General features: G+C 36.0%; 1 protein-coding gene across 1 annotated transcript in view; it reads right to left on the bottom strand.

Moving 5' to 3' along the window:
* LOC150102411 (uncharacterized) overlaps nucleotides 1–15,589 on the bottom strand; it is a 415,154-nt gene that overhangs the window by 295,144 nt on the left and 104,421 nt on the right. The window contains exon 7 of the mRNA XM_090399571.1: nucleotides 3,195–3,267. Within this exon, the coding sequence (XP_090255697.1) occupies nucleotides 3,195–3,267 (73 nt within the window). The remainder of the gene's footprint in view (nucleotides 1–3,194; nucleotides 3,268–15,589) is intronic.

Here is a 15,589-nt window from a genome sequence, read left to right as displayed (position 1 = left end):
TTCCCCAATTATTCTTACATTATGCAGTCCTATATAATGGTGTTATGTCCCTATCTTACAATTTTGTTTGTCTTACAAACTGCCTTCGTCTATATTCTCCTAACTTCTACTTTCAAGACATCACCTAAGTTTCTATTAATATCTGAGTTATTGTTCCCCGTAATATCCCTAGTATTTGTATTTTAACTGCGCCCTTTGGGATATTTAGTTTAAGATATTTTATACATAAACAGAGAAAAGGAACTCAAATATCTAAAAGTGTAACTATTGCAGTTGTGACACTATTTCTTGTTACTCAACATTAATTCCTCAAACTTCCCGTTTCTTAACATTAGTTCCCCGCGTGGTTAGGCTCGAATGTTTCTAAGCGGTGCATTGGATTAGCAATATCAGACAACTTTCTTTTTCATTAAACAAAGGTTTATTATTTCTCTAAACATGGTACATATCAAATTACTCAACTAAATTACTTACAAACTAAAATTAGCTTAATACAAATAGTTGGGCTATGATTTGACAAAAGTTACTACGATCATGCCGCCACAAAATTTCATACAAAACATGAATTCACTTAACATGGAAAGATTAGATCACCACACATTAATAGATTATTCAACTTCAAGTATGCTAACAAAGTCATTATCAACTCTAGCACATACTTATGACTATTCTGATTCTCTACACATCACACAGGGCATTCAAATTCCTCAGTCTACTTGATTACTCAATTTACACTAATCAAACTCAATATTAACAAAACCATTTACTTCATTAACGCACATCTATGTCATTAACTTTCCTTTTACTATATAGTAGGCACTCAAGATTCTTAGGATAATTAATTATTCACAAATTATCAACACTAGCTAGCTTACTTTTAACACTCTTTATCAAATTCTAAAGTCCTATTATAATTTCTCCCTAATCACTTTAACAGTTCCGTATTATGACAATGGTACCTATCACAAACAACTTCTAGTTAACATAAGACAAAATTCACAATACCTTTCTTTAGCTTCACTTACGGGCCTCTACCTTCTACTGAACGAACTTGCTTGCATAACTTCTTGCAATTCAGGGCTTAATGAACATCTGCGCCGTCGGCTGTACTATCCGAAACGAGGACATCGATATCTTCACAGCTTCCTATGACTCTATGGTATATTTCGCTTTCTACATAGGAATACGGGAATAGCTTTCTCGCTCACCTTCGATTCCTTGTTGTGGCATGAGGATATAAGCCATATCTCTCCACTCAGGAACACCGTGAAATCCACTAGAAAACCAAACTAAAACCACTGCGACTATCCAAGCGTTCCTTCTCCTCTGGCAACAGGCAAAAAGGCCTCAAGCCTCCTTGACTATCTAAACGTCTCCCCCAAAACCCAAAAGAGCCTACTCTTCCAAAAAAAAAAAGCCAAAAAAAGCCATGGGGGGGGTTACCAACCCTTTTATAGCTGCTCCCCTAACGGCACCCTTTCTTACTTCTTTCTCCCGCCTCCTACTTGTTTTCCGTCTGTCTACCAATTGGATAGCATTTTGCCGCCATACGTCATTTTGATCGGCAACTCGTAACGAAGTATCTATCCGGGTATAGGCCCTAAGCGATATTCCGTTATTTCCCTTGTTAGCCTCTATCTTAACCCCTTTTCAAACCTTTTCTCAGAATTCTACTTAATGCTTAATCTGTAGCCTCTTACATAGCGCATTTCATGACTCATTCTTTTATACTTATGCACTTAACTCTTTCATTCTTAATCGCATTACCATATTAATTCTTAGTTAGCTACTTATTTAATACAAATTCCTTGTTTAGTCATAATACATCTTAATACATTCTTTTCTTTTGTTATCTTAACTAAACAATAGACCTTTACATTTTACTCAATTTATACTGGATGCAAGAATATTTTATTAATTAAATTATCCTTTTTATGCAGGGGTTTTTATTTATGTTATTTATTTTTCATGTTACACCATGATAACTGAGAATACTATATTCTCAAGATATCAGGTGTAACAATGGTCAAAAATTTAAAATGGTCAAACCATCCTAAACTCACAGTAAAGCTTTCACAGTCCTCTTGAAATTTGGTCTCTTTCAATGCAGTAAAAGTATTGAGAGCTTTTGCCTGAATATTTCCTGTACTAAGAGATATTCTTTTTCTGGTTATAATTCTCAATCCAGAGTGATAGAAGATGCTCCATTCTGATTATTAAATGGCTTCTATTTCGGGTGATCTGCATGCTTAAAGAAGCAGTAGCAACTTTTCCTTGTTCTTTGTATTCTTTGCTCTTATTTAATATAGTCCAAGCTGTATCCCAGGTCTCACACAATCATTGTATACTATTTATACTATTTAAATATGCTATTTATCATTGTATACTATTTGTTTACTATTGTATAATGTATTATTTGTATACATTACTAGCACTACTTTCATGTCTTTTAATGACTTTCGCTCACTGCAGATTAGTGACAAAAAATTTCGCGTAACGTAAAAAAATCGTGTTAACTGATTAATCACTCGCCTAAAGCAGGAAATAGTATCATTTCACTCTATCGCACTAACTGATCATTGTGCGTATCAAATTTGCGTTAAGTGAGGTTTTCCTGTGTGTGTGTATATATATGTATATTTATATTGCAAAACTGGAAAAGATATATGATTTGGAAGAACAACAGATTACTAGAACAGTGAGGAAAATTATAGCAAAGAAATTTCCCTATAAAGTATCCAGTGAGTTACATTTGATTGTTTAGACAGATTTGATTGTTGCTGTCTTGGAAGAAATATTAGGGATGATCCAAAGGGAATTAAAGTCAACTTGATAATTTACATAAGGACAAGAATGAGAAAGAAAAAAAAAGGTGGGGGGGGGGGGTGGCAGTCTTATGAAACTAAATAAAGTGCACCAGGGATTAATTCTTCAGCTAGAAAACAACAGATAAGTGGAATTCACATAGAAGGTGCAAAGAGTGCCAATAGTGAGCAAATTCAAGGAAAACTTTGATAACTATGGTGACAATAAAGAAGGATTTGTCATAGTTAGTCATTTAACTCCTTAATAAATATACAATCATATCTTATACAAAATCTAAAAAAAAACATTGTAAATAATAATAATAATAATAATAATAAACAAAGAAATGTGCTCTGTTTTCAAGAAGGCTGATTGTTATCAATACTTACCCTCACTGTTCTTTATATTTTTCCAACCTTCATAAAGATTCGTAAAATTCCTATCTGGCTTTAATTCAAAGTTCTAAAGAAACAAAAAAAAAAGGAGTACTATAACTATAGTCTGATAACAGTAATAAATTAATGTATAAATTAAAGGAGATATACTTTAGCTAGAAGAATGGTTTTAAAGATATTTAAATATAAAGAGCCAACAAGCTTCATTTCGGCAATATAAACATTAATTAAATTAAGAGGATATTAGATCCCACATTGTTTTAAAATCGAATAAGAAACTCAAAGATTGGAATCAGAGAATTTCATGCCGTATAAAAAAAACTATAAAAGTATCAGCGAATACTAGCGTGAGCTAAATGCAAGTAGTCCTAGAACGTAGTACAAATACGGGCAACTCGTTGCAAAGGTGGGGAAATTTAAGTAACTTAATGGGTGCACCTTTTGGACAACTCATATAGCAGAGTATATAAGTTCTTTTCGCTATACCCTTTGGTATTAATTTGGTCTAGCTATTCACTGATTAAGCCTCGATAAAGGCTGAAACTGGTCTGGGTAGTGACCTCCCACCATAATGTAATAACAGCATACATTTCCTAGGAAATGTGTTTTTACATTATGGAAAATACCAAAGAATAGCAATCAGAACTTTCCCACCTTTGCAACAAGTTGCCCATGTTTGTACTATGTTCTAGGACTACTTGCATTTAGCTCATGCTAGTTTCGCCGATACTGTTATAGTTTTTTTTATGCTATATTCAGCATGAAACTCTGATTCCAATTTTGAGTTTCTTATTCTGTTTTAAAACAATGTGGGATCTAATATCCCCTTAATTTAATTAAGGTTTTAAAGAAAGTTATTTAAATGTATCATGCAGAGGTACATTATAAAGTTAGAATGAAAAAGATAAAATAAGAAGACAAATAAAAGAAATATATAAATACCATATAACTACAGATATGTTCCTAGGCACAGTCAAAACAGCCGACATACACTCTTAGAGTATGCATTTGAGATCTTATAATTTACAGAATATATCCAGCTTTTACATTGAATGCAAAAGTAGCAAGTAAAATAATAGTACAGTAAATCCTCGATTTAACATACTTATTCAGGGACTAAGGGGTGTAAATTAAATCACAAATTTTTTAAAATAAAAATATCTGTAACATTATACTGCAATTTTATCAATATTAGCACTGTAATAACAAAAAAATTGTCTTCACACACTTTTAGATAAGTTAATGTTTGATGTTGAGGAGCTTGATTTAGGTAATCCTGCTTTGAAAAAACTATCAAGTTTTTTTTTAACTTTTGAATTCTGCTGTTTTTTATAATTAACTCCCTAAAATTATGAAAATGTGTGTAATAAAACTGCCGCAGAAATTCACGCCACATGACAAAAGAACCAATTACAGTGCAATTGGTGTGATAACGTCCTAATCATTCGCCAAACATGTTTTATGAGCGGTGACTCATTTATGTCGGCTAAATTACAAGTGTTTTTCCGACATATGATGGCTTATTTGCCAAAATTTGTTAAAAATAACAGGAAATTAATAGCAAAAAATAACCTGTTAATTTAATTATAAGCAAATCTTGGTTAAAAGCATTTTAAAATTAACAGGGTGTTAATTTTCACATGTGACATACGGACCAGAAATTTTGTCCGTTAAATCCGAAGTCCATTAAATCGAGGGTTTACTGTATTAGTTGTCCTTTCAATATTGCAATCACATAAGCCACATTTTATTGTACTATTTAAAAGTTATGCTAGCCAAAGAGAATATAGGTTCACTTATTTTCTAAATTTTTTTTTTTTAAGGTTCCACTTAAAACTGACTGGACAATACCATTTCAAATCCACTGGTTCACTGCACAGGCTATGTAGAAACTTATAAAATTGCCATCTTAGAGCAAGTCCATATTTCATCTCATCTCATTTTTATAAGGAGTTTCATCAGCCTACAATGGACTGCTTTTTCTCTCTCTTTCTGTGTATGTATATTTTTACTTCTCACGAGTATGCTGATCACCTCTGTCTTTATATTCCACCCACAGTGCTTTCTTTTATTAAAGCTCCTGCTTTATATCTCTACTTATCCACTTATCTCCCACTTGGTTTATCCTCCTGACTGTGGGTAAGCAGTCTGATAAATCCTTTCTTGACTAAGAATTCCTCATGTTCAGCAACCTTGTAGAGCAGTAGAGGTTGGTAAAGTTTTAAAGTAGAAATTCTGCAAACTATAGAGTGCTAAAAAGGTACACCATAAACTACAAGGAGAAACACTTTCTGTGGAAGAGGAAATATTTTTATTTTTATATTGAATTAAAATTTTTGTCTTAACTTCAGATGGTCACAAGTCGGGGAGTAACTGTGTGCGTGCATGCATGCACACACACAGTGCTCCATCACAGTAAATTTTAAAAAAAAAAGATTTTTTTTTGATTCTGCAGCTGAACTCAGAAATCAACTCAGAACTTTTGGGAAACAATAATCCACAGAGATACCAACTTACAGCCCAGGCTGCGTACAAACTTCCATATAGGGTATCAACCTAGATAGGACTTTAGGGTCAGATCCATGTGTTTCATTTATTACTGTGTTGTCTTTGTGTGTTATGTGTTACAAATGTTTGTTTATACTCCCTGAAGATGTCTCAGTGACTGAGATGATGAAATATTGGAAGAACTAATATACTTTTTAATCCTTTCTTAATGCTGTTAATACTCCTTTAAACCTCCAATATGATGACCTATCATACCTTTCTTTAAACTCATTCACTGATGAAGCACCAGGCAACCTATTCACCACCCTCTAAGTAAAAATGTACAGTAGTCTTAACACCTTTGCTAACCACACTCTTTCACATTTCCAGGAGTGACCCTTTGTTCTCTTTCTTCCTTCCTGCCATGTACTGAAAAAGTCTACAATGTCAATCCTATAAAACCTTTAATAACTTATATGTTTCTTCTCTTTTTTGCCGGGTGTCCAGACATGGCCTTATTAAAACCTTATATAGGGGAACAATAACCTCTCTATCCCTGCTTGATAGTGTATTCTTCAACAACCACGTAATCTGACATGCAGTTTTAGCTCCCTTCACAATATGCCTTCTTCAAGTCCCTGTTCTCATCAGTTTCCTGCAGTTCATTTCTTTTAGAGTTACACGGTGATCAGCATTCATTTTAAAAATCTTATGGAATTTACAACCGTGTTAAAAAACTTTTTTTATTATCCCGGCATTTCAATCTTCACATCAAGATCATCATCTGGAGCGTACATAAGTATACAAAACAAGCTGAGTTACATCATTAACTGTAAGCTAGAGAAACAATGATTTGATCATGTGTTATTCTACTGGCATGGCCTCTGGTGAAAAAAAAAATATATATATATATATATATAAAATAATAATAATAATAATAAATAAATAAATAAAATAAAATAAAAATATTACATCAAGCTAAATTCTATTTTTACAATGATAGGAATAAACATTCTTTTAGATGGTTTTCTTTCAGAAACAATTGGTGTCCTATTTTTAGTATTACAATTCTTATTTTTGATTTACAATACTGGATTTTTCTACAGTCCTGTTTATAGTTGTTCTTGGTGAGGAAGGTTGAATATATACCTTCCATATGTTTGAGATTTTTAAACCATCATTGTTGTTCAAATTGGGGTGGTTGCTGATAATCTCACAGGCTTCCTTGAATTTCCGTTCATACCATGTTCTAGTGTGATGTAGACAACTGGTGGTTTTCCAGTCAATTCTGTGTAAGGTATTCAGGGCATGATCAGAAAGGCCAGCTTCACCATAATTATTATATTTAATGTGTCGTTTATGTTCTTTTTGTTTAATAGGAATAGTGCGTCCTGTTTCTCCAATATATGGTATGTTGCAAGTACAATAAATTCGGTATACTCCAGGGTGAGCTAGTGGAGGGAGTGGATCTTTGGATGAGTTGAGTAAGTTTTTTAACTTTGCAGGAGGTTTAAAGGTGGCTTTGAGGTTGTACTTTTGTAGTACTCTGTTTATTTTGTCTGATATTCCTTTAATGTAGGGAATGGTTATAGTTTTACTGTAGTCTGGTTTGTCTTTGTTTTTTATTGTGGTTTTGTAGAGAATTTTGTTTATAGTATTTTGGCTGTATCCATTTTTTTGTAGGTTATTACTGATAATTTTAAACTCGTCTTTCAGTGCCTGTTCACTGGAACAAATCATCTGCGCTCTGTTTTTTAGTGTGTTGATGACACCTAGTTTTTGTGTTAGGTGGTGGTAGGAGTTTATGTGTATATATTGTCCCGTATGTGTCGGTTTTCGGTAAACAGTGAAGGAAAGATTGCCTGAGGGAAGAATTGTGACAAGTGCATCTAGAAACGGAAGTGTGTTGTGTTTTTCAATTTCAATTGTGAACTGTATGCGTTTGTGTTGTGTTTAGGTGGCTAAACACAACACAAACTGTGACAAGTGCATCTAGAAACGGAAGTGTGTTGTGTTCTTCAATTTCAATTGTGAACTGTATGCGTTTGTGTTGTGTTTAGGTGGCTAAGGAATGTGTCTAATGTCTGGCAGCCATGGGACCAGATCGCGAAAACATTGTCAACATATCTAAGCCAGACTTTGGGTTTTAGAGGGGAGGAATCTAGGGCAAGTTGCTCAAAATGTTCCATGTAAAAGTTAGCAATAGGGGGGGGGGATAATGGCAAGCCCATGGCTGTGCCTTCTTTTTTGTAAGTAGAAGGTATTTTGCCATACAAAATAACCCGATCGTAATATATGTGCAAAAAGCGCCGTGATATCTGGAGGGAATTTGTTCTGTAGAAGGATTGTGTCATTGATTGGGACATTCGTAAAGAGGGCAGAGACGTCAAAACTGACTAATAAATCATCTTTTTCTAATGTAATGTCTTTGATGATGTTTATGAAGTGTTGTGTGTTTTTGATATAGGAAGGGGAATGACCTACCAACTCCTTGAGTGTTGCCGCTAATTTTTTGGCTAAGTGATACATCGGGCTATCAATTCCTTCAACGATAGGTCTTAGCGGGGTGTTTTCTTTGTGAATTTTTGGTAGCCCGTAAATTCGAGGGAAGCACGCGTAATGAGGGAGCAGTTTTTTGACTGTATCTTCGGGCCATGTGGTAATTGATTTAAGTAGTTTCTCCATTTTGTTTTTTTGTTCTGTTAGTTGGGTTGTAGTTAACTAGTTTGTATGTGTTATTCAGAGACCAGCAGATTCATTTTTTCTATATAAGTGGTACAGTTTAAAATGACTGTGGCATTTCCTTTATCGGGCACTTCCTTTCCTTTATTAAATAATTAATTTTATTTATTTATTTATTTATTTATTATTATTATTTATATATATATTTTTTTTTCCACCAGAGGTCACACCAGTAGAATAACACGTGATCAAATCATTGTTTCTCTAGCTTACAGTTAATGATGTAACTCAGCTTGTTCTGTATACTTATGTACGCTCCAGATGATGATCTTGATGTGAAGATCGAAACGTCGGGATAATAAAAAAAGCTTTTTTAACACGGTTGTAAATTCCTTAAAATTTTTAAAATGAATTCCTGTAGTTCAGTTCTATAGTACCAAACATTCGATCTCTTCATCCCAAAGTGCATCACCTTACACTTGGCCAAATTAAACTCACAGCCATTTATCATTGGCCATACCGCTAGTCTATTTAAGTCTTCCTGGAGGATCTCTGCATTGCCTTCATTTACCATTGTTATTCCTAGTTTAGCATCAATAAACCACTGAATGTTTCCTGTCAAATCATTTCCTATATCACTGATATATAAAATAAACAACAGAGGACCAAGTACTAATCCCTATGATTATATTGCTAGTCATCTACCTTCTCCGGGAGTTTAATTCCTCCAAAAACCACTCTTTGATATCTGATCATCAGCCATCTGCTCCCCATTTGCTCCAATTTATGCAACAAAATTCTATTTGAAATCCTGTCAAAATTTACTCAGTGATATTTCTAGACTTTTACAAAGTCTAGAAATATCACTGAGTAGTCATTTCCCTTATCCAACTCCATTGTCACCATATTATAAAAAGTTAGCAAATTACTAAGACAAGAACTACTCTTCGAAAAACCATGTTGTCCCTTAGAGTGTAGCATATTCCTATCCACCCAGTTCTGAATTCTGTCTTTCACCAATTTCTCCAGTACCTTAACCACAACTCCTGAGATGCTGATTGGCTTATAATTTGCTACTTTTATCTTTGGGCAAATATATTAAACTTATATTAAACTGCTTGGTCAGAGGAACTGATAAATTCCATTTCACATTTTTATAATTCATGGGCTGATATGCCATCTAATCCCATGGCTGTGCTCGAACCGAAGTTCTTCAATATTTTATGCACCTCCATTTCTTCAATCTCTATTCTCCATCAATCAATGTCATCATGTATATGGAACACCCCTGCAAAATGCTCAGTAATTCAACCATCTTATTGACTTCTGTTATCCTCCCACCATCAACACTTTTTAAAGTCATCCTTCCATAGGCATTTCTCCTTTTATTTGCCATATAGTGTAAGAACTCTTTAGGATTTCATTTAGCCTCATCAGCTAACTTTCTGTCAAAATAAGCATTGGTGTTCCTTACCATAGAAGTCATCCTTCTTGCCTGTGTATCTAGTACTGCTCATAGTCATGCTGATCACCTTTTTCATTATATTTCCCCCACAACTTTTCCTTTGTCTGCAATTCTACCTAATGATGCTATTCATCCATCTAACTCCTACCTGATTTATTCATCTGAATGTGGAACTGCATTCTAATACTGCTTTTTCGACAAAAATCTTTGACCACCTCCCATACACCACCAACATTTCTCCATATCGAACAGCTTCTTCTCTACATCCCATGCTACTACAGTTTTTTGTTGTTTATAATAAATTTAGTTTAATCCTTTATCCAAGTGTGAGCAAACAAAGATTGCGCTTGAAAATATCTTCAGGACTGGGGTAAGATGGTACAACACCGGGCAGCTCGTAGCAAAGGTGGACCAAGCTAACTTGGTTTTTATTAGCTAGCTGTTGTTCATACTGCACGTCTGCTGCTTTACCAACTAAGTCATCTTTCTTGCCTGCTCTTTGTACACCTCATGCAACTGCATATTAGCACTTATCTTATAATGCCTAAATAATGCCACCTTCCTCCAGATTTCATGCTTAATCTCTCCTTCATCCATTTCACACCTACTTGATTTAACCTTCTGACATTGGAATACATTCAGACATTGCTTCTGCTAGATACTGAACAGCACACCCAAGGAACATTGGTCTACTTTCTACCCAATTCCATGATACAGCTGCAAGCTGCCTCCTGATCTTTTTATAAGCACCAACATTGTAGTTCCACATACTTGGTGGTATCAAAAAGTTTCGGAACTAGTTCTGTTTACGAGAAATTACTTTATTTATCTACGTTTGCACACTATCACCTTCAAAATAGTCCCCTTGCATATCAATACAGCGCTCCCAGAGTTCTTGCCACTTCTGGAATGTGTCCTGGAAGTCTTCTTTTCGAAGCATGTCAAGCACCTTCTACGATTTGCGCTGGATCTCTGCAATGGTGTCAAAACGGTGACCTTTGAGCTGGATCTTCATCTTCGGGAAGAGAGCAAAGTCTGCAGGAGCCAAATCTGACAAGTAGGGTGGGTGCAGAAGTGAGATCATGTTGTTTCTAGCGAGAAACTCACGTGTGAGGAGAGCTCGGTGACAGGGTGCACTGTCGTCGTGGAGCATCCAGTTTTTCGCGCCACAGATCTGGTCGCTTTCGCCGAATGTCCTCCCTCAGACACCTTAAAACCTGGCACTAGAACTCGCTATTAATGGTCTGGCCCCTGAGGACGAATTCTCGATGCACAATGACGCGAATGTTGAAAAAGACGATGAGCATGCACTTGGTCGAGTTTCAGACCAGCCTCGCCTTTTTCGATTGTGGGGATGATGGGTTCTTCCACTGTGAAGACTGTTGCTTCGTCTCAGGATCGTACCCGTACACCTAAGTTTCGTCACCAGTAACGATCCTCGAATTTCACGTTTGCTCTTTGTTTTAACTTGCTGTCCATGATGAAATTGCAGATGTGGTAATGCAGGTGGTCAGAATAGCATCAGTTGCACAGCTCCCGATGTACACAGGACGATGTCTTTTGGCACACTGACTTATGAAGGTAGGTGCTCCCTGTGACTGTGCATGCAGCCTTATGCTGCCATCTGTTGGCGTGTTACAAACCTAGTCTTGAAACCTTTTGATACCACCTCGTATATGCTTTACTCGCAGAAGTCCTCATTTGGCTGGAAATCATCCAAGAAATCATTTCGTGGTCACTCTCATCATGGAGGAATATTCAACACATAATTTATAACATTTTCTGACATGACTTGGATTTGATCGTTTCATCACGTCTTCTGTTACATACTGGCTAAAATAATTGCTCCTCAAAAACCTCAAGAAATTTATTTTCTTTACCTCTGGATACTACCTCATCATCCCAATCTATATTACCATAATTAAAATCAAATATAATGATCATCCATTTCATATTTACTAGGCTAATTTGGTTATATATTTCATTGCCACTACCCTCCACTTTACCAGATGAATAACATCCAACAAAGTAATTTATTTTATATAGTTACATACCCCTCTACCTCACACCATACTGTCTCAAGATCACTGCCACTATTTTCCCCTCTTGCATCTCTAAGTAAGCTTGTTTAGTCAATTTTTAATAACTCTACTAAGAAGCAGGCAATTCCATCCATTTATTGATTACTATGTTGTAAATCTGTGTCACTGTGTGTGTGTGTGTGTGTGTGTGTGTACGCACGCACGCCATGGGTATGGATGTTTGTGATTGTCTTTAATTTACAGACAAAAAAAATACTAGTGGCGGTGGTGGGCAGCAGATGGTGTTGGTGTAGATGATGATTGTCGTTGGTGGATTGACAGAGACAGACTGTTGTAAGTGAATGCCCTCCCTCGACGAGTTTTTGAACTCCCTGGAGGTGTCATGTAATAATAATAATAATAATCATACAGGCACCTCCATGGAGTCCAAAGACATCAAACCAAACTATCCACACATTATCTATCATACCTCTCTTGAACCCATTAACAAACAAAACACTAACAACTTCTCTGGAAACCCATTCCACTCATTCATCACTCTCCAAGCAAGAGCTGAGATTTAAATTAAAGAGAATAGTCAAAGGCATTTCTGACTTGTCTCAAGGATGACCTCTTGTTCTCTACTCTGTAATCAAGTACTGAAACACTTCCACTGCATTACTCCTATAAAATCTTTTAATGAACTTAAAAGTTTCTATAATATCTCTTCTTTTTCTCCTGTCAACCAACTTCTGCAACTCACAAACTCTCAATATATCATCATACGGAGAATTCCACCACTTCCCATCTTAGTCACTCACCTCTGAATCCACTGCTTCCTCATCTCTAAGAAACCAGTGAGCAGATCTGAGCACAGTAATCCAGATGTGGATATATCAAGGCCTTATAAAGAGGAATAACAACTTCCTTATTTCTAATTATCAGTGTGTTCTTCACTAACTAAGTAATCCTATTAGCAGCCTTTGCAATTTTAGCAATAAGACCTCTAAATGATTAACTATTAACTATTATACTTCCAAATTTGGCATCATCAGCAAACAACTGAATATTTCCCTTCAGATTATTTCCTATATCATTTATGCACAAATTAAACAGTAGTGGTCCTTCTGGCACAATACAATAATTTTCACATGCATATTACTAGATTCTGCTCCTTCATATATCATATTTGGTATCTATCCATCAGTAACTCTCATATCCATATAACCAATGCCATATCCTTCCCCATTTGTTCTAATTAGTGTAACAGAGTTCCGTGTGGTATTTTGTCAAATGCCTTTATACCACTGAGACATTGATTGATCTAGAATTTGATACTGCAGTCTTAGAGCCTGCCTTATGCATTGGAATTATTTTGCTCTCTTTCCCCTCCCTTGGATCTCTAACAGAGCTGAGACTTAAATTAAAGAGAATAGTCAAAGGCATTTCTAACTTGACTAGCCAGTTCCATTGTACATTCTTACAAAACCTGAGCTGATATCCCATCTAATCCCACAGCTGTATTTACTTTGAGTTTCTGCAATATCTCAAGAACCTCCAATTCACCCACTTCTGTTCCCACATCAGTGTCTGTCACATATATTACAGCAATAATCTCACTTGGCGGATTTATCCTTGCAAAGGGGTAACTCAGTAACTTAACTATTTTGTCTACTTCTGTCACCTCACTGCGATCAGTATAGTACCCCCTTGAGGTTATACTTCCATAGTCATTCTTCTTCTTACTTGCCACAAAGCAAGTAAGAGGATTTCGAAATTTTCATTTGGAAATCCCAAAGAAGTTTTTTAGCCATTGGCCAAAAAACTTCTTAGGGATTTCCAATGGTCTACTCAGCTAGTTTATTCTCATTATCTTGCCTCCCATACCATACCAGTCACCTTTCTTGACTGAATCTTGTATTGTTCATGAGCTTACTGGTTACATTTTCCTTATATACCCTCCAGAACAATTTCATTTTTTTACAATTCATATTTAATGATATTACTCATTCAACTAACTTCTACCTGATTAACCCTCCTGACCTTGGGTATGCAATCTGATATTGTTTCCTCCAAATGTCCTTTAGCTATTTCCCATGCACTAATAACATACTTCTCCTGCATGTTTTTATGCCATGGTGCAGCTTCAAGCTTCCTCCTAATCTTGTCATAATCACCTGCCTTTCAGTTCTAAATATACCCCTTCGTGACAGAATATAATTCATATTTTACAACACCCCAAGTCAAGACCATATGGTCACTCTCCCCAATTGGATACAATGTAGTTACCTTGGTTATGGATAGCTCTTCTGATTCCATAACCAGATCCAAGACTCTCATACCTCATCCTCTCTATCATATGCTGCCTGAAGAAATTTACTCTCAATAGCTGTATAAATTCCATGTGATATTTATTCCTTCCAATCTATATCTGCATAAGTGAAATTGCCCATAATTATTATTATTATTATTACCCAAGACCTCATGGAGTCAAAGACTAATCTGGGAGGTCCTTTTATCACACACACAGCTCATCATACCATGCTCTGAACACATTCAGACTCCATGCAGACACCACACTCTCAGGCAAGGCATTCCAATCATTTACAACTCTGCACGAAAAAAAAACTGCCTCTCACTCTCCTACTCATAAGTTCTTTATACAGTTTCCAGGGATGACCTCTAGTTCTCCCCCCGATCTCAAACCGTTTTCTGTAGAACTTCTCCAGCATTGATCCTATAACAACTTGTAGGTCTCTATCATATCTCCCCACTTCCTTCTGTCCACCAGACTCTGCAAGTTGCATCTCCTCAATCTTTCCTCATACTCAACATTCCAGAGGTGTCAGAAACTACCTTAGTCAGTTGCCTTTGGACCCTTTCCAACATCTCTTCATCCTTCTGAAAACCAGGTGACCAAATCTGGGCACAATAGTCCATGTGTGGCCTAATCAAAGCCTTATACAACAGAACAAGAATCTCCCTACTTCTACCCGTGAGTGTCCTCCACATCATTCCCAGAAGCCTTTCTGTTGTCTTCACAATATTTTGGCTATGTGTCCTCTAAATTTTAGATCCACTATCACCCCCAGATCTCTTATTTCTTCTACCTCCAACAATATATCCTCATCAAGCATAAATTCTGTATCTCATCTTTGTTTTCCAAATTTTAAAACCTTACATTTTGCAATATTGAACTCGCATCCCCATTTCCATGCCCAATCACTCAATTTATTCAAGTCTTCTTTGTAAGGCCACAGCATCTTCACTACTCTTCATGGTTCGTCCCAACTTTGCATCATCTGCAAACAACTGAATATCTCCATCCAAATCTTCACCTATATCATTAACATACAGCTTAAACAGTAATGGCCCTAAAACAGACCCCTGAGCACTCCACTAGTGACTTTCCTTTTCCTGGATATCGCTCCCCCATACATAACTTGTTGATACCTATCAGATAGCCAGTCTCCAATCCAATGCACTAATCTAATATCCAATCCCATCTGCTCTAGTATGACTATCAATTTATCATGAGGTACTCTATCAAAAGCCTTTGCGAAATCTAAGTATATCACCGTGTAACCTTCTCCTCTGTCCAAGGAAGCAGTCACTTTATTGTAATAAGTAGATTACTAAAACATGTCCTCCCTTTAGCAAATCCATGCTGTCCATCAAAGATAATACCATTGTTGTCAACCCAACTCTGGATCCTAGTTCTCACACGCTTCTCC

The sequence above is a fragment of the Typopeltis vanoorti genome, chromosome 10, assembly GCF_054136105.1.
Source record: "Typopeltis vanoorti isolate ZY-2024b chromosome 10, IOZ_Tvanoo_1.0, whole genome shotgun sequence".
NCBI classification, from domain to species: Eukaryota; Metazoa; Arthropoda; class Arachnida; order Uropygi; family Thelyphonidae; genus Typopeltis; species Typopeltis vanoorti.
The sequence above is the reverse complement of the archived record's forward strand: the minus strand, read 5'-3'. Positions and strand labels throughout refer to the sequence as shown.